Source organism: Narcine bancroftii, chromosome 3 (genome assembly GCF_036971445.1).
Source record: "Narcine bancroftii isolate sNarBan1 chromosome 3, sNarBan1.hap1, whole genome shotgun sequence".
Lineage (NCBI taxonomy): Eukaryota > Metazoa > Chordata > Chondrichthyes > Torpediniformes > Narcinidae > Narcine > Narcine bancroftii.
This window is the reverse complement of record NC_091471.1, coordinates 89,742,075-89,767,134: the sequence shown is the minus strand read 5'-3', so window position 1 is coordinate 89,767,134 and position 25,060 is coordinate 89,742,075. Positions and strand designations below refer to the sequence as shown.

At 38.9% G+C, this 25,060-nt stretch overlaps 1 protein-coding gene across 1 annotated transcript in view; it reads right to left on the bottom strand.

The window, feature by feature from the left end:
- The window catches only part of LOC138756697 (protein FAM149A-like), a 174,309-nt gene that overhangs the window by 46,847 nt on the left and 102,402 nt on the right, over positions 1 to 25,060 (bottom strand). Inside the window, 4 exon segments of the mRNA XM_069923084.1 lie at positions 1,715 to 1,818; positions 12,427 to 12,584; positions 17,933 to 18,129; positions 20,576 to 20,746. Of these exon segments, the coding sequence (XP_069779185.1) occupies positions 1,715 to 1,818; positions 12,427 to 12,584; positions 17,933 to 18,129; positions 20,576 to 20,746 (630 nt within the window).

Genomic DNA, 25,060 nt, shown 5'->3' with positions numbered 1-25,060 from the left:
CTGCCACCAATCCGCAACACATCCCCACCACTGCTGCTCATCCCCGGGGAGGCACCCCGGACCAGTGGAACACTCACTGGCGAGTCAGCAGGCTCCTGCCTCTCTGGTCACTGGAGCTCCTGGCACTCAAGTCCCAACTCCAAATCCTCTCCTAGACGTATCGCACACCATAGAGTCTGATGTTTGTGTGTGGTAGTAGGGCGAGAGTAAGGTTCTAAGTCAGTGTCAAGAACTCCAGTGTGCCAAAGAGGAAATGACACTGAGCCCGAAATCCCACTCCTGCCCATGAGGCCACTCTCCTTGATGACGCCGGGACAAGGGATTTTACTGACCGCTTGCGGCTGAGAGATAGTGGCATGCAGTTTGAGAGGCAGAATTGGAGAGAAAGATCAATAGGGGAAGGTAAAGAAGAAATGGAAAGAGAGAGAGGGAAGGAAATTACCTGAAACGAGGACAATCATCTTTCTAATTTCCCGTCGAGTGAATTTTTTTTCAATTCAGCTCCAAAAAAATTTGGATAAATGAGGATTTTAAATTTGTTTTGGATATCCTCGTTTTTCCAAATTTAAAAAAAAAATTCGGATAAAGGAGGATTTCAGAGAATCTGATTTCGGATAATCTGAGATGTACTGTACTTTGCTTTTTAATTATTGTATTTTCATTTCCCTCTGACTTCCTTAGATGGGAATTATTCAGCTCTCATATTAAATTATTCTCTTCTATGTAATGTCTGTAATTTACATCATTGCCCAATGATGTTGTGGCCAATAATGATGAATAACCCTTATTCATTTCTTATGGTTAACAATATGCCTAAATATATTTCTTGTATATTTACTTGCAACCAATTCCCTGAAAATGAAAATTGATTTTACATTGTTCATTATTTTCAAACTAATTTATTTCTTCTCAAATATTTTTATGGGAGCTAAAAATTTTAGTTCTTTTTTAAAAATCAGGCATATTCATTCCTTGGTGTCCTGGGATTTATTAGAATTTAAATAGATATTCCCCGACTTGTGACCTATGCAACTTGCGTCCGTCCATCCGCACATATAACTGAATTTTTAAAATATATAAATGTTGTATTTGACACACTATAACAGGGATAAAGGGCAAATAAGAGCCAAAATGTGCATACTTAATTTATTAATTGGCATCCTGAAGTCCATAGGCCGGGTGCGGCCATCTTGGTTCCTATGCTTTGGCACATGCATGGCATATTGGTGTTCGGTTGGCGCATGCGCAAGAGTTATGGGCATGAATTCAATATCATCAGGGCATTTAATTAAAGTTTGTTTGAGGAAAATAAAATTCTAAGTTGACGCACACAGAAAGCCAAGATTCAGAAATGAAAGGTCTAGAAGAAAAAAGTGAAGCGAATAAAGCATGAAAAATGTTCTCTTTTCTACCGTTCACACATCTCCTGGTATCAAACTGTGAAAACATATATTTCAAGTTTAAATTTATCAACTGTTCTTGAATTTGGTTGTGCATGATCCTGTATTGGAGAATTTTCTTTCTGATGGGAGGACCTTAAGAGAGTGTGGTTAGTGTGAGATGAGTTAACCCAACTTGCATACACAATCATGGAATGGTGCAAATTTTAAAAGTGCATATTTATGAATGTTTTTAAAAGTAATTACTCACAGCAATTTCAGACCACAAATAGCAACCTTCTGCTTGTATTTTTTTTTGTTATTCCACTACTTACTGTGCTTTTTCAGCCACTCCTGTATGTCTCTGTTGAAGTGGTTTTGCTTGGATTGTCATGACACCATTTAAATTGTTACAATAAGTGTTTGCCATACGGTGAGCCTAGAAAATATGATAAAACAGTCAACTCAACATTAATGTGACAACATTAATGTGACTGCCAGTTACTTAACAGCTTATTAATACCCAAACTTTAGCAGGAAAACTGGATGACGGTTATCAAGAGTGCTCATTTTAAATTTAACATTAAAATGTAGCAATTCGTCCACATTAAAATAGAAAATACTTTTTAGGATTTGAAATGTTATTCACCAGTTTCTTATTTGATGGTTTCATTTATTGCTACTTCTAACTTCATGTCTGTGATTTAATTTAAGCTCCAAAAGTTTAATATTGGCAAGTTTTTCAATTTAGAAAAAACTTGGTCAGTTCAATCAATTGCAGTAGCTCACAAGAAGCAAATAAGCCCCAGATGAGGCCAGTCCCCAGCCTGCTCGAATGGTCTTTCTCCAGCTCATAGACAGAGCTTTATAATTGTATGTAAATGTCATAATTAGATACCGAAAAACATTTAAACACAATTTTAAAAAGTGTTATGATCCCAAAGGACCCCAAAACCCAGCAGCAATAGATATGCACCACGACAAGTAATTACTTAAACAAAAGTTGTTTTTAATTATCTTCAAACATGAAAATAGAATCAAACTTTAACTTACCACTATTAACTTAACCCCTTCTAATTCTAAGTGCACGTGTATGTAATGCGTGAGTAAATTTAAGAAAAGTTCTTTGGCAATTCTTACACTGTGCACAGAATTTAACATGTATAAAGTTCATTAGGCTTTGGTACTCGAAAGGTAAAATGTTTACTGCTCAGGAAGGTTCTTGTAGGTTTGCAGAGAGATGTGGGTTGCTCCAGGATTTCCACAACTGAGGTACCACCATTAGTCACCTCAATGTCTTGCTGATGAAACTTGCCCCATCAGGGCTCTCCAGATGATAACCTCCTTCTTTCAGGCTACCACAGATCCTTCCTGTTTCTCCAATTCCAAGAGAAACATCAGACAGATAGCACTTCCAGCCATCTACCACTCTGGAGCTTCTGTTTCAGTTCCAACAAGCTTCTCCTGGCTTGTTTCAGCTGTGTGTGTCTCTCTCTCCATCTCAGACTGCAAAATGCCAGCAACATGTCCTTCTCTCTCTCACTTGCAAACCCCCCCTCCTTCTCCAGCAAACAATAGGAGTTGGTCTTCTGCTCCCATCTGTTGTTTTAGGTAAACAAGAACCCAGGAGTGACCTTTCTGTCCATTCTGTCAATACTTTTGCAAAGAGCTATCAATAACCAGTGTCTCCTGCTTGTTGCTTTAAAGACAACACTCCATTCATTCATGACATCATTTCAATTAGCACCTACTTGTGAAATGTGCATAGCATTTTCCAGTTTCTGTAAAGTCACTGAATATGAATTCTCCAATATTTCAAATAAGATCTGCTTTAAAGTGTGTGTATGTATGTAACCTACTCTAATTTTACCAATTTATCTCCCAAATATTTCACAACAAAAGTAAACTCTTAAAATACATTTGTAATTGAATTATACTAAATATTTTAATTAAGTAAAATGAAATGAAGAAACCAGTTACCACTGATCTTTTTAATCTAGGTTGATGATCTAAATGTGTCTGACCCCTTTAGCTCAGTGCATCAGAGCTATGCCCTTGGATGCAGTGTTGTGTGCATCAAAAGGGGCAGGAGATCAAATGCCTTTCCCTGACTTCCATATCACAATGACCAGGCAGAAAATGAGGACTAGGCTCACACAGGGATTAGAGCTGGCCATTTGTTTTCCAGCACACAGCCTAATGCCAGCTATTGGTTTTTTTTAATGCAGATAAAACAGAAGAATATGGACTCAGAACTGCTCAACTAAGAGACAATTGGTCATTTAGATTTATTTATTTTTTTTAAAAGGTTGTTAGATGTAGGTGAGATTACTCATTAATAAATAAGCAAAGAGTCATTCTCTTCTCTCAGCTTCTCATTCCTTTTATGTTCCTTACACGAGCATTCTTTCCACCACATTAAATTGAGTTATTCAGCCAGTCCTGGCTGTCCATCTTTTTCCCTATTGCATATCCCACTTCTTCATTCATTCAAACCTTTAACAAGTTTCATTATAAATTACCCTCATCTTCCAAACTCAAAGGATTTATTGTAAAGGCCAATTAATAGGAAATGTGAACCCAACCCTGGTAGGTGATGTAGAACAGACAAATTTAGAGTATAGGTACATAGTTCCATGAAAATAGTGACTCTGGTAGACAGAAGTTGCCTACATGCTTGCTTTCATTGGTCATGGCATTTGAGTGCAGCAGAAACATAAAATTGCAGATGCTGGAGAAACTTAGCAGATCAGACAGCATCCATAAGAAATGGCAAACAAGTTTTTGGGTCTGAACCTTCCATCAAGATTAAGGATAGGTACAGTTACATATAGAAAGGGTGAAAGAAGCTGGGGATGGGCCCCTGAGGTGAATGAGTATCAAAGAGGGAGATAGACATCTCAAGGTGGTCCAGTCAAGAGTGATGATAGTAGACTTCAGGATGAAGAAGGTCGACCACTCTCCATTAGGTATTAATGGTTCTGTCATGGAGAGGGCGGAAAGCACAGAATTCCTTGGATAAAAAGGACAACCTACCCTGGACACACAACTCAGGAAGCACAGCAGCACCGACAGTGGAAGGAAGCTGAGGCGTACAAGGCTACTGAACCCCATTTTGACACATTTTACAGGCTCACAATTGAGAGTGCCATGTCTAGCTGCAACATTGTGTGGTATGTGGTGTGCGGCAATACATCAGACTGGAAGTCAATACAGAGAATCATCAAAACGGACTACAAGGGTCTCCTTTTTTCCCCCCATTGATGACATTTACCAGGAACATTGCTTAAATAGTGCTCGAAGAATTACAGAAGACCCTTTCCATACAGCACGTACAGGTAGTATCTTTGACTCATTACCATCAAGAAGAAAGTACAGAGCATCAATAGCAGGATTGCCAGGCTTGAATAAAGCTTCTTCCTGCAGGCTGTGTGACTGACAAACAGTGCCCAGTCACTACATAAATCATATCAAAAAATTTATCTTATTCATTTTAAATTATATCTTTATGTAAAACAGTATGTGATTATTACGTGATGTGCATTGTATGTGTATTGTTACGAGCCCAGAGGACCTCAAAACCCAGCAGCAATAGAAATTCACCAAGACAAATGGTTATTTAAACAAAAGTTGCTTTTAATTATCTTTAAACATGAAAACAGAATCACAATTTAATTTAACTTACCCAACTTAACCACCTTTTAATTCTAAGCGCATGTGTATGTAATGTGTGTGTAAGTTCAGAAAAGTTCTTTGGTTCACAGTCCAATCTCACTTCTCATACCTCCAAGTTCACTGGTTGCAGGCAATTCTTATACTGTGCACAGAATTTAACATTTATAAGGTTCAGCAGGCTTTAGTTATTGAAAGGTAAATGGTTACTGCTTTTGTCGGTTTTCAGAGAGATTTGTTATTCCAGCATATCCACAACTGATGTATTTCCATCAGCCACTTATGTGGCTTGCTGATGAAACTTGCCCCTTCAGGGTTCTCCAGATAACCTCTTTCTGAGGGGGCGTGGCAAGATGGCATAGATTCTAGACGTGTAATCTCGACCTCTCTGGTCGGACTTTTAAGTACCCGTTTTTTAACCCTTTGTTTTCAAGTTTAAACTTTTAAAATTTTAGTTTAAAGTATTAAGGAACTATTATGGCCATTAATGGTAAAAAGATTAAACCTCAAGTGCAGAAGAAGTTACATTTTTGAAGTACTGAAGATTTGGGGCCTAAACAACTTGCTACAGCCTCAGGTTTAATTTTTTCAGTGCCAAAACTATAAAGACTGCCTGTGGGAGCTGAAAAAAAAATGTCTACTACTCACCAAGTGAAGGACAGCACTGGAATTACCTGTTCTCTGGAGGAAGGTGCGTGTTCCCAAGCAGTGGATCCCAATTCTGGCAGCCTGCCGATTTTAATGGAGGGAGCATGCAGGAAGACGACTCCATTGTCTGGAACGCTTCTGGCAATGCTCCAACCTGAAGATCTCGATCTCCTCCGTGATTTTTTTGGAAAAACAACGAGCTACGGGGGGAGGCCAGCGTCGACGCCTGAGGAAGTCGGGGTGCCATCGCTGGGAGTCCAGACCCGCAGTAAGACTGTTAAAATGCCTGTTGTTGAGTTCCAGCAGGACCTGCAGTTACCTGGTTCTGCCACTACGTCAGAGAGAGCAGGGATGAGCTTTTCTGAATTACAATGTCAGCAGTTAAATGCTGTCATTCAGCCTATAATGAATGAGTTGGCTCAAAGGAAAAGTTCAGAATTGAATACAGTTAAAGAACGTGTAGAAGCATCTTGTGAAGATTTTAAAAAATTTCAGTCTGCTTTTTTGGAATGTCAACAACAAGTGGCTTCTAATACAGAAAAAGTGTTGAAGGTTGAAAAATCCGTTATAGAATTGCGAGAATGTGAGAAGGAGCTAGAGAAGAAAATAGACTACTTGGAGAATCAAAGTAGAAGGAATAATGTGAAAATTGTTGGTTTGCCAGAAGGTATGGAAGGACAAGATCCTCTTCATTTTTTTAAAGACTGGATCCCACAAGTACTAGGGCAAGATTTTTTTTCTGGAGGCTTGGTACTGGAAAGAGCACATAGAGCTTCAAGAAGAACACCTTTACCTGGTCAGCCACCGAGACCTGTAATAATTCGATGTTTGAATTATTTAGACAGAGAAGCAATACTTCGATTAGCAGTGCAAAATGCGAGATAACGACAAATTCCGTTATTGATTCAGAATAGCAGAGTTTTCTTTAATCCTAATTTGAGTCAAGAGGTCATTCAACGTCGACGTCGATTTAATCCAGTTAAAGAAGTTTTGTGGCGTAAAGGTTATAAGTCTACTTTTCGTTATCCGGCAGTGCTGAAGGTGTTTCATGGAGACTATCAATCTCGGTTTTTTGTGAATGATCGTGAAGCAATGATTTTTGCTGATCCATTGCCAGATGTAAGAGGACAAAGACGTAGTCCACCATTGTCTCCTAAAGAAAAATTTGGTTGTTCTGGAAATGGAAGAAATGGCAGAAATGAGAAAAGCAGGAATGGAAAGAGTCCAACTTCTTTTGGAATGGGATCTCCGAGTTTGGAATCTCTTAATCTCTTGGATGAATAGAAGAATCTTCTTATTCTTATTTTACTTTTTATGTTATTATGATATTTTGAGGTTATTTTTTGTTCGGCTGGGGAGGGAGAGATTTGTTCTAGGTTCTATTAGTCATCAGCCACTGGTGGGTGACCCACACCCAAATTTTGTTTAGGGATTACTACCTTTTGGTAGTTTTTTTTTTGGGGGGGGGGGGGGTTTAATTATTTTTTTCTTGTTTTTTTATTTATTTTCATTTTATCTAGCTTTTATTTTGTGATTTTTTTTTTTCTCCTATTGGAGGGCCTGTATACGATGATTTGAGTTTTTATATAAAGATATTATTGGTCTTTAGTAATATTAGTAGATATTTTAAAGTTGAGGTTTGCTACTTTTAATGTTCGAGGTTTATACAGTTCAATTAAGCGTAACGATGAGGGACAGCTATGGTATTGATAACAATTCTTTGTTTCTTTATTTTTAAATTTGATCTTTGGTAAAATGTGTGTTTGGTAGCGATATGATTTTGCCTGAAATGACTAAATTTGAGACTTTTCTTCTGAAGGTACTAGAGAAGGGTTATATTTCATTTATGTATCAAATGTTATAGGATGGTATGGATAAAAAGGGTTGGGATAAATCCAAATCTGTACAAGACTAAAATACCTTTAGATCTGATTGTATCTTTATTGGCCAGTTTGCAACCTCTGAAAGGTTTGGGATTAGATAAATTTCAATTTGCTTTTGTATATTTAGCATTATTTGTAGAGAAAAAATTATATTGTTAGTATGTGGAAAGATACAAACATGATTGATATTAATAGATGGCATAATGAGAGGACATACTGTTTAATAATGGAAAAAATTACATATTTCGTGTGATAACTATAGCTTTTTTATTAGTAAGCGGTTGTTATATTCAGAATATTTACATTTTGATTTATGTTGATTAGATTTTAATATGTCTTTTAATTTTTCCTTATTTTTTTCTTTCTTTGTGACTCTCTTTAGGAGAGCCGGCTGAAAAGGGGGAGGGTTTTTTTTCTCTTTTTTTCATTTTTTCTTTTTTTTTCTATAAAATATATCATTCATGTTTTTGGTTTATTGTTGTATATGTTATTTACTATCTGTATTTTGAACGAATAAATAAAGTTTTTAAAAAAACCTCTTTCTTCAGGTCACCAGAGTTCCTTTTTTTTGGTTTCTCTTATTCCAAGTGAAACATTAGACAGGTAGTCCTCTCCTTTTGCATGAACCACAAGGGCTTTGACCAGGCTGTCTTCCAAATGGGGCTTTCCACACGCTTGCCAGCTTGTCCTGTTCCAGTCCCACCCAGCTGCTTCTGCTGGTTGTAACACTGTGGGAGTGATGTGTGTGTGTGTGTGTGTGTGAGAGAGAGAAAACCTGTTTGACTCTGTCTACAAAACCACATGACCCTCTTAGAACAAGTTTTCTTCGAGACAATCTGCGGCTCTTTCATCTGTTGCCTTTTGTAAACAACAATCCATTAGTGAAGTCTCTTGAGCACTCTTCAAAGCTCTTGTCTAGCATTCTTCAGAGCTCCAGTATTTCAAATAAGATCTACTTTAAAGTGTTTGTATGTAATCTACTCTGACAAACATTTCCTAATTTATCTCCCAAAAACATATCTATATACTCTCACAGTATGTGTGTGCACTGAGGTCCAAACCACTGTTTCATCTGGTTGTATATGTATAGTCAGGTGAAAATAAACTTGAACTAACTTCCTAATAGTTTCTCCCTCTATGTCTACCCACCTCCCATGCTTTCTGTCCTGCACCTTTGAGCTCCTCCCCCACCTTCTATTTGAGCTCCTCCCCCACCCTCTTTCTATTTGTGGTAGAAATAAAAGAAACCAGGGAGCACCTTTTTCACACAGAGGGAGCAGGTATATGGAATGAGCTTCCAGATGTAGTCGTAGAGGCAGGTACAATCATAATGTTCAAAAAGTGGTTTAGCTGAATACGTGGATAGGAAAGGTTTAGATTGAAAGACATGGGTCAGCCAATCACAAATGGGAATAGCTTGAGTAGGCAACATAATCTGCATGAATAAGTTAAACCAAAGAGCCTGTTTCCATGTTGTAAAACTCAGTGATTCCAGAATGCATTCTGGATTTACAACTTTGAAAGTAATTTCCTTTTTTATTTCAATTTTCATTGTTGTAGAAAATTGCAAAAAAAAAATAGGCACAAGGTCAATGAAGTCAATTCTGGCTAACCACAAAAGAAATTCAGGAAATTTTAAAATTTCATATCAACATGAACACAAGATGAAAACCATGTGACTACAGAAGGCATTTGGGAAATGTGGTTTTATCTTTGCACTAACAAAAGCTTTTTTTTCCTGTTACACATCAATTCATTATCTGATATTTTAGCTTTCTCCTCCATCTTTGCTTTCCCATCGAGCTATTTTATGAAGCTTTTGGAAAAGTATAGAAAAAACTTCAATGTTGATTATCCTCAAAAAATTGCATTCATTTTGTGCAGCATTTTATCAAATACATTTTATTAGACATTTAATTACTGGATTATTAGTTCAGTTACTCCTTGGAAATGGTTCTTCATAGCTTGTGATCTACCTGCCATGTGGTCATGCAAAGGAAAATATTAAATATAGAAATGAGGTTTTCACATGATTTGCATGGGGATTCTGGAAGCAATTTTAAAACAATGTATGAAATATTTGCTAGTTAGTCCTTCAAACAGAAAACAATGTATACTGATCACTCACCAATCTATCCGTTTGCCTTTCCACAAGCACGGAGTTTATCAGTTGGCATTGACAAGAATAGATGGTCCATGCATTTGCTCCATGTTGAACCCTTTTTAGACAACTTTTTTTACACAGTGATATTTTAGAAATCTACTTCTGTATTACACTTAAAAACCACATGCATTTCTTCCAATTACCATTTTAGCAGCGTTCCATCAATGATAATTTTGCCTGAACTGAAAATGAATTAATTTCAATTTCCATTATTTAAAGGTAAAGGTTCCATTATTGTCACATAATACTACATTTAGAATGTAACATACAAGAAATTCTTTTTCTTTTGTGTACCGTAAGGTAGACAGAGAGTTACCACTTTGTCTAGCACACCTCACAGAAACCTACAGCTCCTAGGTGGTCGCCCCTCCAAGAACTGACCAGACCTGAGCCTGTTTTGCTTCCGAGATCAGACAATCTCAGGTGTATTCAGGCTATTTCTTTACTTAAGTATCTGCAATCATTATCCTTCAGCTCCCATTTGCTTCTGAATATTCAAAACCTCAGTAATTTTGGTTTTCATCCCATTTGTATGTACACCTCAAATTCCAGGGTGTCAACATCTCCAAGGATCTGTCCTGGAGTCTCCACATTGATGCAATTACAAATAAGGCTCACCAACGGCTATACTTTGCGAGGAGTCTTAGGAGACTCGGTATGTCACTGAAGCCTCTGGTAAGCTTCTACAGGTTTATCATGGAGAGCATTCTGGCTGGTTGCATCACTGCCTGGTATGGAGATGCCAACTCTCAGGACAAGAAGAAACTCCAGTGGGTCGTCAACTCGGCCTGTGACATCACAGGCACCAGACTTCACTCCATTGAGGACATCTACATGAGGCGGTGTCTTACTAAAAGCAGCCTCTTTCCTCTGTTATGAGCCCAGAGGATCCCAAAACCCAGTCGCAACAGAAATTCAACAAGACAAAGGGTTACTTAAACCAAAGTTGCTTTTAATTATCTTTAAACATGAAAATAGGATCAAACTTTAACTTATTACTATTAACATTTAACCTAACATAACCCGTTCTAATTCTAAGTGCACATGTATATATGTGAATAAGTCTAGAAAAGTTCTTCAATTCACTGTCCAATCTCACTTCTCATTCCTCCAAGTTCACTGGTTGCAGGCAATTCTTATACTGTGCACAGAATTTAACATTTATGAAGTTCACCAGGCTTTGGTGCTTGAAAGGTAAATGGTTACTGCTCAGGAAGGTTGTTGTTGGTTTTCAGAGAGAAATTTGTTGTTCCTGGACACAAACTGATCCCTTTTAATCAGCCACGTCAGTGTCTTGTCAAAGAAACTTGCCCCATCAGGGTTTTCCAGATGATAAACTCTTTCTTTCATGTCACCACAGAGTTCCTTTTTGTTTCCCTTATTTCAAATGAAACATTAGACAGCCAGTCCTCTCCTCTTGTATGGACTACAAGGGCTTTGACCAGGCTGAACTAAGAACTCACAACCTGTCTTCAAAATGGGGCTTTCCACAAGCTTGCCAGCTTGTCCTGTTCCAGTCCCAGCTGCTGCTGCTGAACCCTAGCACTGTAAGACTCTCTCTAAGGAAAACAAAAAACCTGTTTGACTCTCTCTGCTTGCAAAACCACATGACCTCTTAAATAATAAACTGCCCTCAGACCGCCTGTGGCTCCGAATCTAATCCTCCGAGTTCTTTCATCTGTTGCTTTTCAAAACAACAATCCATTAGTGAAGTCTCTATAGGCACTTCCCAAATCTTTTGCAAAGACACTCGGAGCTGGCGTATCTAGCATGAGCAGAGCTCCAGTATTTTAAATGAGATCTGTTTTGAAATGTTTGTATGTGACCTACACTTAAAAACCGTGCCCCAATTTATCCTTTAAAACATATCTACGTTCAATATAAAACACAACATAATCTGTCACACTTCAAAGACCTCCACCACCCAGGCCATGCCCTCTTCACTCTACTACCATTGGGGAAAAGGTACAGGAGCCTAAGGCAAGCACTTAGCAGCACAAGGACAGTTTCTTTCCTGCTGTCATCAGATTCCTGAATAATCAATTAACCAAAGGCACTGCCTTACTTTTCATGCTCTATTATTATTATTTTATTTTTATAGTAATGAAAGATAGTTATAATATGTATGTTTGCTCTATGTTGCTGCTGCAAAACACCGAATTTCATTTCTTGTTCACGACAATAAATCCTGATTCTGACATCAATACATCTCCTATTATTGGAAAGCACACTTATTTAAGCACGTTAATCTCCATGTTAATGCTTTTTTTTTCCTACCAATTCTTTTATTTCAAATGGTTATTTGCAACATTCCTGGCCACTCGTTTAATATATTTTTTGTATTCTCTTCTATTTTCCACTAGTTTTATATGATTAGCAGACTTGAATGTATTACATCTGCTCTGATAGAGAATGCAAACAGCTGAGGCAGTCAGACAGTTCCTAGCAACTTGAATGATTGCCTCACTTCCAGCAAAAGTCTCTTGGTTGTAATGAGGTGATATAAACCTAGCTAACTTCTCCCTTTCCAAACTAAGGGATGCCAGCAAATCACAAAGCTAAGACAGGATATGCATTTCAGATTGATATTAAAATCTGTATATCATGCAAGTTAAAAGATAGCTTTATAATATGCAAGGAACAGAGCTGCAATACAAGCACAATGTGAACAATGACGTACCTGAGAATGGAAGGAGGTGGTACCTAGTGCCAAGAATCGTGTCTCTGAGCCTCGTGATGGTGGAACACTGTAGTTTGTGATGAGGATTTGGGAGTCATTGATGTGAGGCAGTTTATTAATTATTGCACTCTGCATGGTTGTTGTTTCCTTTGGTTCTCCTGCAGCCAGAGTACAAAACAAAAAGCAATGCAACTACTATCTGGGACACTGAATGAGAAGACCACACACATCACCAGCAATGAAAAGTTTTATATTTCACCTGCAGCTTCCCTTTAATTGTGAAAAATTATTTTCTAAGATGTGTCGAATGCAATCTGGTTAGTGCAACCAAAATAAATGAAGAACAATGTATATTTGTAGCTATAAATATTTGATTGTCACTTTTAAAATCTTTTTAAAATCCACCTTAAACATTTATATGTATCAATGTAACTAAGCACATCCCAAGTTGAAATGAAGGGTTTCCTATTTTTTCCCTTACCACAGACAGTACAGATAAATGTTAGCTTGAAACTATGCTGCTCCAAACTTCTACAGATGTATATACAACTCCTTCTTTAAATGCTGGGTATTTTCACCCTGTAACGTTGCTCTTCATGTAAATATTAGGATCTATGAAAATAATATATTCATAGTTTCACGAGGAAGGACCAGAGAATTGGCAGCACTTTAAAATAATTAGCAAGATATAAATTTACATCTTTTTCTTTGCTATATGGACACAAATCTACGAATTAACCGGCTAGAAAGTCACTCAAAGACAGCTATTTACTATACAAACCCAGAAAAACAGTAGGCCATTCAGCCCTAAAAGCCTGCTTCACTATTCAATGTGATCATAGCTGCTTCTCAAGTATCACATCATATTTTCTTGCACTCATCCCACATGCCTTGAGGTTATTTTTTTTTAATAACTAGATGTCCATTTCTTTTAATATAACTATTCAATAACTGGGCTTCCACAGCTTCCTGTTGAACAAAATTCTATGGATTCATCACTCTCTGAGTGAAGACATTTCTTCTCAACTCAATCTTAAACATCCTACTCTTTATCATAAGACCATGAACCCTTGTTTTTAACATATCAAGAAAAACAATTCCCCACTGCCAAGCCTGGTCTGAATCATGTGCAACACCATTTCATCTCGTTTAACGGAATTCTAGTGAATTCAAGCCTGGTAAACCCAGTCTCTCATGTGATTGTCCCAACACCAAAGGAATTAGTCTGGTGAGCTTCCATGCACTCTGTGGGGAATACATCTTCACATGGGTAAGGAGATCAAAACTTCACACTGGGATGGCCATACCAAGGCCATATATATTTGTGCTAAAATGTCCTATAATCTAAACCCATTGCAATGAAGGCCAACATATTATTTGTCTTCTGAACAGCCTGCTGTCAAGTACTTACTTTATTTTCTGTGACTGGTATATAAGGGCATCAAGATCCTCTTGTACATCAACATTTCCCAGTCTGTCACCAATTAAATAATGCTCTGCTATTTCTCCCTGAACAAAATGGATAACTTGTGGCGGTGTGAACAGTGGAAGAAAGACAGCCATCACATGGAGGGTCGTTAATGATTGCTTTTATTCAAATTCAGCGCACCCCTTTAAGGGCAGCATGAGCTCAGTCACCTGGTGAACTGTGACATCATAATCACTGCCCAGGGTGCGCTCTGGAGTCAGAGAGAAACCTCTGACAACGCCATTTCCCCAAGGCTGCCCCGCCACATGGCAATACAAATGGGGCTAGTTCGCCATGAGGATGTGCACCGCCAAACAACACCCCCCCCCCCCCGAACCAGCTATGCGTCCTGTCGCTTTGGCAGCCGGCCCCAGTGCTTGGGCGCAGGTGTCTTCACCGGCTGTGATAAGTCCAGATGGTCCGCCTTCAGGCAGTCCACTGTAAAAGGTTTCTCTCTCCCCCCAACGTCCAGGGTGAAGGTTCTGCCGGACCGGTGCAAGACTTTGTATGGCCCCTCGTACGGTCGCTACAGCAATGCACCTTGTGGTCCCCTCCGCATGAAAATGAACTGGGCCGAGTCAAGCTCTTTGGGGAGATGATATGGCCGGGTGCTGAGGCGCGATGGGGGTGGGAGAGCTAGGGAGGCCAGTCGCCTGCGTAGGTCAGCCAGCAGGTTTTTGTTGATGGTCGTGGTGTCAGGGTCCGGGCCGAAAAATTTACCCAGCAGGGAAAGCAGTACTCTGTAGACCATCTCCGCTGCTGAAGCCTGCAGGTCTTCCTTGGGTGCCGTCCTAATCCCGAGGAGGACCCAGGGTAGTTTGTCTGCCCAGTTTGGCATAGAGTCCCTGGCCATAAGCGATGCCTTCAGGTGCCTGTGGAACCTCTCCACCAACCTGTTGGACTGCGGGTGGTATGTTGTGGTGTGGTGGAGCTTGACCCCAGGAGCTTTGCCACATGAGTCCACAGGGCAGACGTAAACTGCACCCCTCTGTCGCTAGTGATGTGCTAGTGTGCTAGTGATGTGCTAGTGTGCTAGTGATCCACTCTCTGACCAGAGTCCTGGCGCACGTCTCCGCAGAGGCCTCCTTAATCGGAACGGCCTCCAGCCACCTTGTGGCCCTATCCACCACCATGAGGTGATTGGCTTTGTATTTGTCGTGGCTGCGACTGGCAATGAGAATTTCGTCCAGGTAAATGAACACAAAGTCCAGGTCTTTTCCAACCACATCCATGAGGCGCTGGAACATATGGGCCGCGTACTTTAGACCGAAGGGTATACGCAGGAACTCGAAGAGGCCAAAAGAGATGATAATGGCCGTCTTACCCATGTCATCTGTATGCACTGGGATCTGATGGTATCCCTGCACAGGTCCACTTTGGAGAAGACCCGTGCGCCATGGAGGTTGGCGGAGAAGTCCTGTATGTGGGGTGGGGGTGTTGGGGGTGGTTGCATCATTCAACCGAAGGTACTCCCCGCATGGTCTCCAGCCCCCGGACGATTTCGGGACCATGTGGAGTGGTGATGCCCAGGTGCTGTCCGAGCACCAAATGATTCCCACTTCCTGGAGCCTGGAGGACTCCTCTTTTGCCTGCAGGAGCTTCTCGGGCGGTAGCCATCTGGATCTAGCATGCAGCGGGGGGCCCTGTGTGGCGATGTGGTGGAAGACCCCGTGCTGGGCGTTGAACCATGACTCTAAGGTGGCGGGGAATTCGTGGCGGCGGTTACGGAGGCGAATTCGGACCTCCGGGCTTCTGCTGTGTCCAGTCGGGTGGAGTGGAACGTTCGGGCATTGACCAGCCTTTTGCCCTTCACGTCAGCCAGTAGGCCGTGAGCTCTGAGCAAGTTGGCCCTTAACAACGCGGTACCCACGGAGGCTAGGATGAACCTCCAGTGGAACTTCTCCTTCCCAATCTGGATTTGTGCCCTGCGGAAGCTGTAGGTCCTGATGGTGGACCCGTTGGCCATCAGCAGGGTTGGACCTTGAGATCAGGTGTGAGTTTCTAATGCTGTGGGGGGGAAGGACGCTGAGCTCAGCCTGTGTCCACCAGAAATTGGCGGCCGGTGGATCTGTCCATCACATAAAGGAAGCTGTTTGTGTGGCCAGCCGTCGCAGCCATCAACGGCAGCTGACCTAGTCATTTCCATGAAATCCGCAGGGCTGGCGGCACTTTCGGGCTTGCGCTTCCCAGTGCTGGTGGTAGAAACACCTGGTCAACTGGCCCTCCTCTGGCTTGGTCTTGGGAGCGGCTTGCGGTTGGCTGGTTCCTGGTCATGTCACCTGGTTGAGGGCTGCCTCGTTCTCCCTCTTCGTGTGCCAGAGGGCATCCACTGCTGCTCTCTTCGGGTTCGGGTTCGAGAAGTCTTCATCTGTGAAGAGCAGCAGCTGGATGTCCTCCGGCATCTGTTCCCCAAGCCCATCTAGGTGAAGGAGCCTGGAAGCCCGTTGTTGGGAAGTTAGCCCGAAAGTTCCAAGCAGCAGGACTTTGAGGCCGGTTTACTTGCCCGTAGCTGGGGTGTGGTGGATGATGCCGTCCACCCTCACTGCCGTATGTTGGTCCAGAGTGCTCACGACATGATAGAACATCGTGGCGTCTGAGGAGATGTTGCAGAGTTGAAATTAAGCTTCCGTCTGCCCGAACCACGTCCTTGGTCAGTGAGTCCAAAAGAGGGGAAGCTTGATGGAGACAACGTTAACCTCTGCTGAATCCATGATGTTTTGATTCCAGAAAAATGTTTGGGCTCATCGGGGTCACCACTGTGGCGGTGTGAGCATTTAAGAAACACAGCCACCATGTTGAGGGTCGTTAATGACAGTTTTTATTCAAATTCAGCACACCTCTAAGGGCAGCATGAGCTCAGTCACGTGGTGCATTGTGACATCATAATCAGTGCCCAGGGTGAGCGCTGGAAGGGATGCTGGAGTCAGAGAAACCTCTGACGACGCCATTTCCCCATGGCTGCCCCGCCACATGGCGATACAAGCGGGGCCGATTCTCCATGAGGATGAGCGCCGCCACAAACTTCACATTTATTCACATCAGTCTGCTTTTACCATGTATTTGCCCACCTTGAAGAAATATATTGTCATTATAGCTATAACTCAGACACCCGACTGCCTCAATACAACATCATATCAAATACAGAAAATAGTGAGAACATGAAAGATAGGATAAAGAAAGGGAAAAGGAAATAAAGGAAAATAAAATACAATTTATGTTTCAAGATTGTGGTCAATCAAGATTTCACAATTGTTTAACTTTTAAAGCCAAAAATATTAAGTTCAAGTTCTGGTTTATTGTCAAGGATTCATTTTGTGTTTTATTTCCAAGTCAAACTACACAAGTACAGCAAATGAAAAACAGCACAGAGTTACAGAAAGATATCAGTTGGAATAGAACAAGTTCAACATTATTTCACTAATGAGGTTCATTCAGGAGGAAATAAACTACCCGCAAATCTGATGGTGTTATGATTTTACACTCATGAATCCTCTTCTTGGCAGGAGGAGGGAAGGAGAGTGTGGCCAAGATTGGCAGGGCACTTAAATGGAAAGGAGTTTATCATTTTGAGGCCAATTTATTCGACAATTTAAAACAGAGGATTCAAAGCACTTAAAAGATTTGAGTGGAGAGAAAGATAGCAAAATCCCACTTCTGTCCCTCTTATTTCAGAGCAGTACAACCTTGACAAAAGAATGCAAAAATATGAATCAGTAATGGTTGAATTATCAAGAAGTAATAATCATTAACATTAGTATTACTGCATCTGCTTTATAATAGTTGAATTATATTGCTGTGTTGTGAACAGATCAGATAACATTAAATCAAGATTTGCTGTAAAAAAAAACCACCAATATAACCTGTGGGAGGACACCTGGTATGGCCAAAGTCCCATGTAACTATTAATACAAATGGAATCACATGTTCTTCTTAAAAACCATTCAGATTAAGTGATCTACTTTAAAGTTGTAGGCTTCCAAAATTTAATTCAGTGTAGCTTTCCACGACTTAAAGGCACTTCAAGAGTTTCTCTAGTACCTGTAAGGTTGCTTTCCCAGTGTTTCCTGATCAGCTCTTCCAATACATCAATTAAATCTCGCCAGATATCATTAAATATCTCTGCTGATACAGCATCTTTAATGCAGGCATTGGGGGAAATGGGAGGGATGCCCCGTTTATTTCTCCTCCGAGCAACTTGAACTTTCTTTTGTTCTAACCTCTCATCTTCATTAATACTGTAATTGAAGCACAATAATATTAACATCCCTAATCATGTCTTTCTTAATGAATAGACATTTAATACTATTTACTAAGCTTACTTTTTGTGTGAGTATTAATAATAAGCAGTTAATGTTGTCCTACAATTTAAAAAGTTAAGGCCGTTTGAGAAGCCAACATTACTCCTGAGAGCTGCTCTTTTGGCAAATAGCAACATTCTATGAAATATTTTCTTAACTCCTGTAATCTTTTTATTTTCCCTTTCTTTAGCTCTTAATTTCAGTTTTGTCATCTTTTATTGTTCCTTAAATCTCTTCTAGTCACAAGAATCAGTGTCTTCCTTTTTTGTTTTATTGTTGTTCTTGTGTTCTTAATTTCTCATTACTCTATTTTGGCAAGTAGGACTTTTGCCCTTTACCTAGTACAAAGAAAAATACAATTCAGCACTACATTAAATGCTTTTAATAGGTTTTGTCAGTTTACTTTGAACAATCTTCCAGTCTTTGAACTGATGATTAAAAATAAGTCAAATTTCTTCCTTTTAATACACATTAAAATCATACTGGGCTGCGTGTTTCTGGATGGGGCACATAGTTAGACAGCTGCCTGCAGTCACTGCACGGCCTTGCTTATCTGAGATAGTCTCATTTCCTTCTTAAGTTTTTTTTCTCGCATTTTTTAAAAATATACTCCACAAGTATGTATTTGCTCCTTGTCGCCTATACCTGCTATACACCTCTCTTCTTCTTAACCACTCAAAAACCAAGGTTCCCTATGCCTGTTAACTTTGCTTTTAATTCAGAAGTACCACAGAAACTGCACTCTTAAGATTTTACTTTTGAAGGACTTCCACTTACTGAACTCATCCTTGCCAGAAAACAACATTCTCGATCCTTTCTCATTTCCTCAAAATTGGCCTTTACTCCAATTTAGAATCTCAACTCAAGGACCAGACCATTGCTTATCCATAATTAACTTGAAACTAATGGCATTCTGATCAATGGATATGAAATGTTCCCTACACATACTTCTGTCACCTGTCCTGCCTTGTTCTCTAATAGGAGATCCAGTATTGCATCCTCTCTGGTTATTACCTTCATATATTGATTTAGAAAACCTTCCTGGCACATTTGACAAATTCCAAGCCATCCAACCCTTTTACTGTATGGGAGTCCCAGTCAATATGTGGAAAATTAAAATCTCATACTATCACAACTTTCTGTTTCCTGTAGATTTCTATTAACTCTCTACAGATTTGCTCCTCCAATTCTTACTAACTATTGCTAGAATTAGGAGCAAAAAAAAAACTGCCCGAGGAACCAGCAAGTCATGCAGCAACTGTGGAGCCAAGAAGAGAGTCGATGTTTCAACTTGAGTTCATGCACCAGTAATGAAAGTCAAAACAAGAGGCTGTGGATGCAAGGAGAACCAGATAAGGGAGGGGTGAAGAGCAGATGGAACTGGAGTAAAGTGGAAAGGAGAACCAAAATTCTCCCTGCCTATCAGTTAAGAAAGCCGCCATTATATTTTGGAAAAGATAAATCACATCAACTCATTCTTTTACAGAATCTCCCAAATTATCATACTTGCAAACCAGGATGAGGATTGTGGGTACATGAGAATACTATCATCTCCACATTGCACACTCTCCTATTGAGGAAATACATTGCATCATGCCTCAGAATTCTACAATTCTCTCTCAACCAACACACTGACTGCAGCAATTCAAAGCAATAGCTCATCACCACCTTCTCAAGAAATAATTAATTCCTGGAAATAACACTCAGAGCTAGAATGGACTCAATTAAAATGTTTTTCTTGAACAATTTTTTGTTAAGATTCTCAGAAGCCAGTAAAGAGCTCTCCAGATCGTCTTTCAGTGCTCCACTTGGCACTTCTACATTGTAGCCCAATCCTTGAGTTTCGGTCAGTGTTTACATCCAATTTAATATTTCACTTCAATCCAACCTGGTATATCTTGCTCATTTTATGTGGAAAATACTGGGAACTAGAGATGAGGTTACAACATACTGGGCTTCATGCTACTAGGTCAGAGTAGGGAAATCAAAAATTACATCTCATCCTCAGTTTTGAAGACACCAGACACACCACCACCACCACCTCATCCATGTCATAAATGATTGAGATCAGGAAACATCTCCCTGATCCTGCAGAGTTCATATCGCCAAGACCAGAAATATAAAACAAAACTCTCAGCACGTCAGGCAGCATCCATGGTGAGAGAAACAGAGTTAATGTTTCAGCAAGATGACCTTCCATCAGAATTGAGAAAAAGTTGAAACAAGTACGTTGCAAAGATTAATCTGAACCCTTTCCTAAAAGCAGTAAAGCAATTGTTATATGCACCATCAATTTAATTATCACTTAAATAGTCTGTATGTTTGTAAGCACACTATAAAGTGTGCATTCCTTCCTTATATATTCTGCTATACACCCACTTACCATTCTTTACTGTCATAGGCTAAATACTCCTCAATTTTTCCATCCTCATCATAAATCTCTTCTTCTAGGAATGAGAAAACAGAGCAATCTGAGTCAAGGGAACACATGGTGGAGTTTGAGCCATGGAAGGGAGATGGTGCTGGAAGCAGACGAACTCCTGAAAGGCTAAGTCTGAAAAAGGAGAAAACAAAACACCTTCAAGAAAAATTTATTCAATGCTTATGTCTAGAAATACAATTGTATTACCACCCCATCAAGAAACTTATTTCTATAAAATATTTTTATTGATTTTAATGAAAAACTTATACACCGAAAGGTATAAACCAGTAAAATGATATAAACCATTACACAGAATACACCATTCGTATTATGAAACGAACATAAATTGTAAATCAAAACTATATTTCTTTTCTTATTAAAATCTTACCTATAGCTTTAAGTTTAGGATTAGGGATAACCATTAAACATTTCACTTATACAATATTCCAATTATATTTAAGAAATTTTCTCAAAATGTGAACTGAATTCCAAACTCCAAACCACAATTTTCATAATATCAAAACTTAATAATGTTAAGAAAGAAAAAGAAAATCCAGGGGTAAAAAGAAAATGAAAAATCGAAGAAAATATAATTTATTTTCAGGTTAAGTTATATTTTTAAAAAATACCCTTATTTAAAAAAAGGAATTTACTATTCTCATACATTATTTTCACATTTCTATAATATAATAAATGCTTACAATTCTCAATGAAACAAACACTTATCTAATATAGTATCAAAAGAGAAACAACATTTTAATCAAACCCTTATTTAATCAAACCCTTAATCAAACAAGTTTAAGTAAAATAAAAAATGTACATGAGAATCAAGTGAACTAGAAACCAGACAGCGCATCACTGGAGCATCCAAACACCTTAGTTCTTTAGATTATGATAATAATCCACCAATTGGCCCCATGTCTTATGGAAATTAGACTTTACATTTCTAATAGTATGTCTGATGTTTTTCCAAACTAAGGTAAGACGTGACCTTGTGTAACAATTGAATAAGAGTAGGTGGAGTGTTGTCTTTCCATTTTATCAAAATTACCCATCTAGCTATCACAAATGAAAGATAAAATTCATTTTGAGTTGATGTCAAAATAAAGCAATTAAGGGGCAGGGTTCTACTCTGATCTTAAAAATGTTTTTCCAAATTTTTTCTCAACTAGAGCAACCCCAGAACATATGAATCAATAAAGCCGTAAAAATTTTACATTTGTCACAAAATGGATCAATAAAAAAAATTAGATAATTTGACTGTAGATATATATAGCCTGTGGACCACCTTGAATTGCAACAATGTTGTGCACAGAAAGAGGTCTCATTAATCAGATTATAAATAGTATCCAATCCTCATCAAAAAGTGATAAATTCAAGTCAAGTTCCCAATCATTCTTGATCTTAACCAGCGAGGTTATTCTCAAGTCAAACAAACTATTGTAAATAATTGATATTGAGCCTCTAAGTAAGTCAAAAAGTAAATCAAGAACGTTTGTCTCGGGGACGTGGCCGTGAGAAGGACTTAGATGTGTTTTGGTGGTCAAACTTGAAAATCAAGATTTTCTTTATCAAAAATGGATAAAACTAGTACGAAGAAGCCAAGGCAGCTGAGAACATAAACTGAAGAACTTCCTATTCAACGGGGAATATCAGGTGCAAGTCCAAAAGGGAGCAGTGCAAAAATGGCAACAGGACTGGCAGAACCAGGTAAAAATGGACAAGAATTGAGCATCATCCTGGAAAAAATAGAGAATTTATGTAACCGATTCATAAGCGTTGAAACAGTGATGAGAGATATGACGGAAAAAATGACAGAAATAAAAGAGATTGTTGAAGATCTGATGTAGAGAATGGGTCGAGCAGATACTGAACTGAAAAAAAAAATGACTAACTTGAGGCTTTGAAAAATAAGCCTAAGGATGTGAGTTGGATAAACAAGGACGGCTGGACAAAATTGACCAAATGGAGAACTTCAGTCGATGGAATAATGTCCAAATCACTGAAATGAAGGAAGAGAGAAGAGACCCTGTGAACATTTTTTTTAAATGGATCGCACAATTGTTGGGAGAAGACAAATTTGGAGAAAAACTGAATATCGAGAGAGCTCCAACAATCTGACCCAGAAGAGCCGGCAATCTGAAACCAAGACCAACTCTGGTGAGATTTTATAGCTACCGAGAACCAGAGATAATTCTGGGAGCAGCATATAATTACTTTAAGCAGGATAATGGCCCGCCCGAGGTTGATCATAAAAAGGTACTTTTTTTTTTAAAGACTTTAGCCTGACCTTGATTAAACAAAGAGAAGAATTTGTAGATGTGAAAAGATAACTACATGGTAAAAACTTGAAATACTCAATGATGTATCCTGCAACTTTGAGGGTCGAAGTAGCAGAAGGGAACCAACAATTTTTCAAGACCAAGAATGAGGTGGAACACTTTCTGAAAAATTTGTAAAAAAAAAATTAAGGTTGTTGAGAGAGTAGATTGTGAAAATATTTATAATTGAACCAAGTAGTGAAAGTTGTATTTTTTTTTAATCTTTGTTGAACCATCTTGTATTTATTGTTTAAAAGCAAAGTTTATAGAAATGCTCATGGAGAGCTCATTAAAAGAAAAACATCTGGGAAAAGTGGTAGCAGGGTGGAGATCCCGGGTCTAAGGGGGAGAAGGAGTACCATAACAAGATGGCGCTAAAGGGAGGAGTTCTTCTTCCTCAAGAGATTCCGTTGGCTTTTTTGTGCACTTTCAGGGCTCTATGTATACCTCACTATCAGGGCAGAGATTTATTAGTTTTAATGTTAATGGAATTAATGGGTGGTTGAAGAGAAAAAAAATTAAAGGCAGATATAATCTTTTTACATTAAACACATCTTACCAAATTGGAACATGCAAAATTGAAAAGAGGATTCATGAAGCAAGTAATATCATCTTCATTTGGATCAAAAGCAAGATTTTAATTAATAAAAGTATACCAAAAATAATAGAAGAGATATTAACTGATCAAGCTGGATGATTTTTAATGGCATACTATAAAATTTATGCAGAATCATGAATGTTTATGAATATTTATGCCCCAAATTATGACAATGAAATCTTTATGAAGGATATCTTTTAAAAATCTACAGGGGGAAGGCAAAATATATTGATTGGAGGATATTTCAATTTTTGTTTAGATCCAATATTGGACAAGTCAGTGAGAACAATAACAAGGGCGAAAGCTACAAAAATGACACTATCATTTATGAAGGATTTAAATCTAATTGATATATGGAAGAGGCTCAATCCCTTAGAAAGAGACTATTCATTCTACTCAAGGGTACATGACTCACACACAAGGATTGACTTGTATGTCAATCCGATAATGCCTGCTCAGTTACAAAGTAGAGTGGTAAAAATTGAGTATTTGGCAAGACTTCTATCAGATCATTTGCCATTAACATTAACTATCACAATAATGATAAAGCATGAAAGTATGTACAGGTGGCACCTTAATGGTGCATTATTAAAAAGGAAAGATTTTTTGTAAATTTAAGAGACAGATAGAAATATTTTGAGAAAACAATTTTCCTTCCACTGACAACAGTTTTCTAATATGGGATACTCTTAAAGCTTATTTGATGGGACAAATTATTTCTTACACTAAAATTTTTAAGTGAGAATATGCATGAGACTTAAAGTTATAGAGAAGGATAAAACAAAATTGGAAAAAATATCAGGAACACAAGTAAAATATAGAATAATAGAGAACAAAAAGTTACAATATAATACACTGCAAATATATACAAAATGGAAAAAATGATATCAATAACTAAACAAAAATATTATGAACTAGGAGAACAGGTGCATAAAGAGTCATCTTGGCAGGTTAAAGCAGAGGAGTTATCCAGAATGATGACTGCAAACAACATGAAACTATATACATCACAATTAGTAGATGAAAACAAGATGGAAGAATTTTTAACAAATGTTGAACTTCCTAAACTGGGAGAGAAAATAGATGATTTAGATGCACCTTTAACAAAGGAAGAAATAGAAAAAGCTCTGGGTTCTTTGCAAGCTAATAAGACCCCAGGGGAAGATGGGTTCCCTCCCGAGTTCTATAGACAATTTAAAGATCTGTTGACACCCTTTTTGATGGATGTGTTGGACCAGGCAGTAGAGACCCAAACCTTCCCGTAAACTTTTTCAACTGCTATAATTACAGTGCTACCAAAAAAAGGTAGAGACTCACTAAAAACTTCATCATACAGACCAATATCACTTCTGAATACAGACTATCTTCTTCTTTGGCTTGGCTTCGCGGACGAAGATTTATGGAGGGGGTAAAAAGTCCACGTCAGCTGCAGGCTCGTTTGTGGCTGACAAGTCCGATGCGGGACAGGCAGACACGATTGCAGCGGTTGCAAGGGAATATTGGTTGGTTGGGGTTGGGTGTTGGGTT